We start from the raw sequence: 3,691 nt of genomic DNA on the forward strand, positions 1-3,691 counted from the left end.
ATCTGGACCTCTGGACCCAACTCTGGACCTGAATCCAGACCTCTGGACCTGAATCCCGACCTCTGGATCCATATCTGGACCTATATCTGGACCTCTGGACCTGAATCCCGACCTCTGGATCCATATCTGAACCTCTGGATCTGTATCCGGACCTCTGGACCTGAATCCAGACTTCTGGACCCAACTCTGGACCTCTGGACCTGAATCTAGACCTCTGGACCTCTGGTCTACACAAACTGTAGTTCCCGTTGGCAGCAGCGTCTTACCTTCAGGATGGTGATGTTCCAGGTGAAGCTCTCCAGAGCTTTGTGCAGCTTCCTGCCCTTCAGCCCGTCCTTCACAGCCAAGTCGTGCAGGTTCTCATGAAACTCCATGGCTGTGGAGACGAGACAGACGAGGTCAGGCCGGACTTGAAACAGTCTCAGAACATTTTGGGGGCGGTCAGTCTCTGCTGCTAAAATGTAATTTTGTGTTTGGCTGTGGCGGCCATCTTGACCGGAGCCGACTCCAAATCTCAACGATTAGTTTCTGCAAGTTTTATTGAAATTTGACCTGTGGTTCATGAGATATTTTGCTAACAGACAAGCAAAGAAACACTGGTGGGAACATTGTTGTCTCTCTTTTCTTTCGCTCTCATGGAGCGGGTCACAGCTGGGATGAGGATCAGAACCTCCAAATGTGAGATCCTGGTCCTCAGTTGGAATAGGGTGGGCTGTCCTCCGGGCTGGAGGTGAGGTTCTGCCTCGAGTGGAGGAGGTCAAGAATCTCAGGGTTTTGTTCCAGAGTGAGGGAATGGAGTGTGAGATTGATGTCCACTGTAATGTGTACTTTGAGCCGGTCCATTGTAGTGAAGAGGGAGCTGAGCTGCAAGGAGAAGCTCTGTTCCTACCCTCGGGTATGATCGTGATCTCTGGTAGGGACTGAAACAACAGGATCACAGATCCAGAAGGTCTGAAAGAGTTTCCTCTGCAGGGTTCTGAGGTTCTCCTTTAGAGACCGGAGTTATCAGGAGAGACCGAGTAGAACCGCTGCTCCTCCACATCCAGAAGAACCAGGTGAGGTGGTTCAAGCCCTGGACGCCTCCACAGGGAGGTTTTCCAGGCACGTCTGACCGGGAGGAGACCCCGGGACAAACTGCAGCGACGGTGTCTCCTGACTGTGGAGAGAGATGTCTGGACCTCTCTGCTGAACCCGAGACCTGACCAGAACAAGATGGATGGTTCTGTAAATGTAAATCCGTTTTCTTGTGAGGTAAAGCACCGGTCTGCTGTTCTTCCTCTTGCTGTGAAGCAGGAAACGAACGTGCGCGCTCCGTCATCATCATTAATCTGAGTGTGAGTGAAACGTCCTGCACCGGCCCAAACGCACAGACAAGAACCAGAAGGATGAGACGAGAAAATATGTAGATCAGCTTCAAACAGGAAGGACTCATCGCCTGAGGAGCTCCCCCCCCCCCCCCCCACACACACACACACACGACTGAGCATGACGGTGTGCAGACGTGTTTCATGTCGGGTCAGAACCTGAACCACAGACGGGCTGCAGCTCAGGCCGATCGCTCGACTCGAACACAGTTCTGCAGGAAACCCTCTGAGAACAGACGTTTCCACCAGAGCAGGTCGAGGAGCCTGTCGACGCTGTTGCCATGGAAACAAGCGTCCTGATGCGAGGTGGGGAGAGAGACGTGTGAAATCACCTCGCAGCTTTGGGGATTTGATTGTTTTGGTGTCGTTCAGCAGGTTTCCACTGCAGGCGTCACAGGATTTTTTCTGTCTTTGAAGTCGCCTCCGGTAAATCCTGAAACGGTTATTTCAGCTCGTTTCCTGTTGAAGCCGGTGTGTTCTGTGTTTAAGCATAGCCTTTAATAATTTAATAGACCCACTCGGTTTTACCCAAAACGTCTGCACATCTACTCATTCTTATCATCGCACTCTTGATTTAGTTCTGATCTATGGTGTAGAGATTAAGGACTTGGTAATAGTTCCTCAAAATCCTTTTCTGTCCGACCAGTTTTTAATAACTTTGAGTTTACATTAAATGACTACACAGTCACTGAGAGTAAATTTCATCTCAGCAGGTGCTTATCAGAAAATGCTGTAACCAAATTTAAACAATCTCTTCCATCAATGTTTTCCTCTGTCTTGCAGAGTAATGCATCAGAGAACAGAGACTTAGATCATCTAGTTGATCATCTTACAACTTCAATGCAATTGATCCACTGAAAAAGAAAGTAATCAATCAGAGGAAACTGGCTCCTTGGTTCAATTCTGAGTTACGTACTTTAAAGCAGCATCTAGAAACCAGGAGAGAAAATGGCGCTCTACTAATGTTGAAGAATTTTATTTAACTTGGAAAGATAGTCTGCTAACATATAAAAAAGCTCTCCGTAAAGCTAGAACTTTATATTACTCGGAGAATAAAAATAACCCTAGGTTTCTGTTTAGTACTATTGCTAGACTAATTAAAAGTCCCATTTCTGTTGAACCATGTGTCCCTACAACTATAAGTAGTGATGACTTCATGAGATTCTTTATGAATAAAATTATTTCAATTAGAGAGAAAATTCAAACCATCCTTCCTTCTACTATCTCTAGTCCCCTGTCAAATGAAGCAACTTTAAACATTTCACAAGAGCCTGATTTATGTTTGGACAGTTTTTGTCCAGTTGAGCTCTGAATTGTCAAAAATAATAACCTCATCCAAACCATCCACATGCCTGCTAGATCCCATCCCAACCAGACTGTTTAAAGAGGTATTTCCACTAATTAATGTCCACATTTTGGATCTACTTAATTTGTCTTTAATGGATGGTTATGTACCACAGAGCTTCAAGGTTGCTGTAATAAAACCTTTACTTAAAAAGTCTGATCTTGATTCAGAAATTCTGGCCAACTATAGACCTATATCTAATCTAACTTTCATCTAAAAAATCTAGAGAAAATAGTTGCAGGTCAGTTGCGTGAACATCTACAAAGAAATAATCAGTTTGAAGAGTTTCAGTCAGGGTTTAGAGCTCATCATAGCACAGAAACAGCACTAGTAAAAGTCACTAATGATATTCTCATGGCCTCAGACAATGGACTTGTGTCTCTACTGGTCCTGTTAGACCTCAGTGCTGCATTTGATAAAGTTGATCACAATATTTTACTACAGAGTCTTGAATATGATGTTGGGATTACAGGAACAGCTCTAAAATGGTTTAAATCATATCTATCTGATAGATTCCAGTTTGTAAATGTAAATAATAAATCTTCATACACCAAAGTTAGTCATGGAGTTCCTCAGGGCTCAGTGTTTGAGCCAATACTCTTTATACTTTATATATGCTTCCATTAGGTAAAGTTATTAAACAGCATGGGATAAACTTTCATTGTTATGCTGATGACACACAATTATATTTGTCTATTAAACCCAATGAATCCAATCAGCTACTTAGACTACAAGCATGTCTTAAAGACATAAAAACCTGGATGACCCTTAATTTTCTCCTGTTGAACACAGACAAGACTGAGGTTTTGGTTTTTGGACCTGAGCACCTTAGGAATTAATTTTTCAGTCTTTCTCCCTCCTTGGATGGCATTAATCTGTCCTCCAGCTCTAATGTTAAAAATCTTGGTGTTATTTTTGATCAGGACATGTCTTTTATCCCCCACATTAAAAACGTTACTAGAACCTCCTTCTTCCACCTGCG

At 43.9% G+C, this 3,691-nt stretch overlaps 1 protein-coding gene across 1 annotated transcript in view; it reads right to left on the reverse strand.

Moving 5' to 3' along the window:
• The window catches only part of LOC119409234 (inactive phospholipase C-like protein 2), a 44,405-nt gene that overhangs the window by 2,098 nt on the left and 38,616 nt on the right, over positions 1 to 3,691 (reverse strand). Inside the window, exon 6 of the mRNA XM_037676079.1 lies at positions 267 to 376. Within this exon, the coding sequence (XP_037532007.1) occupies positions 267 to 376 (110 nt within the window). The remainder of the gene's footprint in view (positions 1 to 266; positions 377 to 3,691) is intronic.

Source organism: Nematolebias whitei, chromosome 5, assembly GCF_014905685.2.
Source record: "Nematolebias whitei isolate Nwh7 chromosome 5, NemWhi1, whole genome shotgun sequence".
NCBI classification, from domain to species: Eukaryota; Metazoa; Chordata; class Actinopteri; order Cyprinodontiformes; family Rivulidae; genus Nematolebias; species Nematolebias whitei.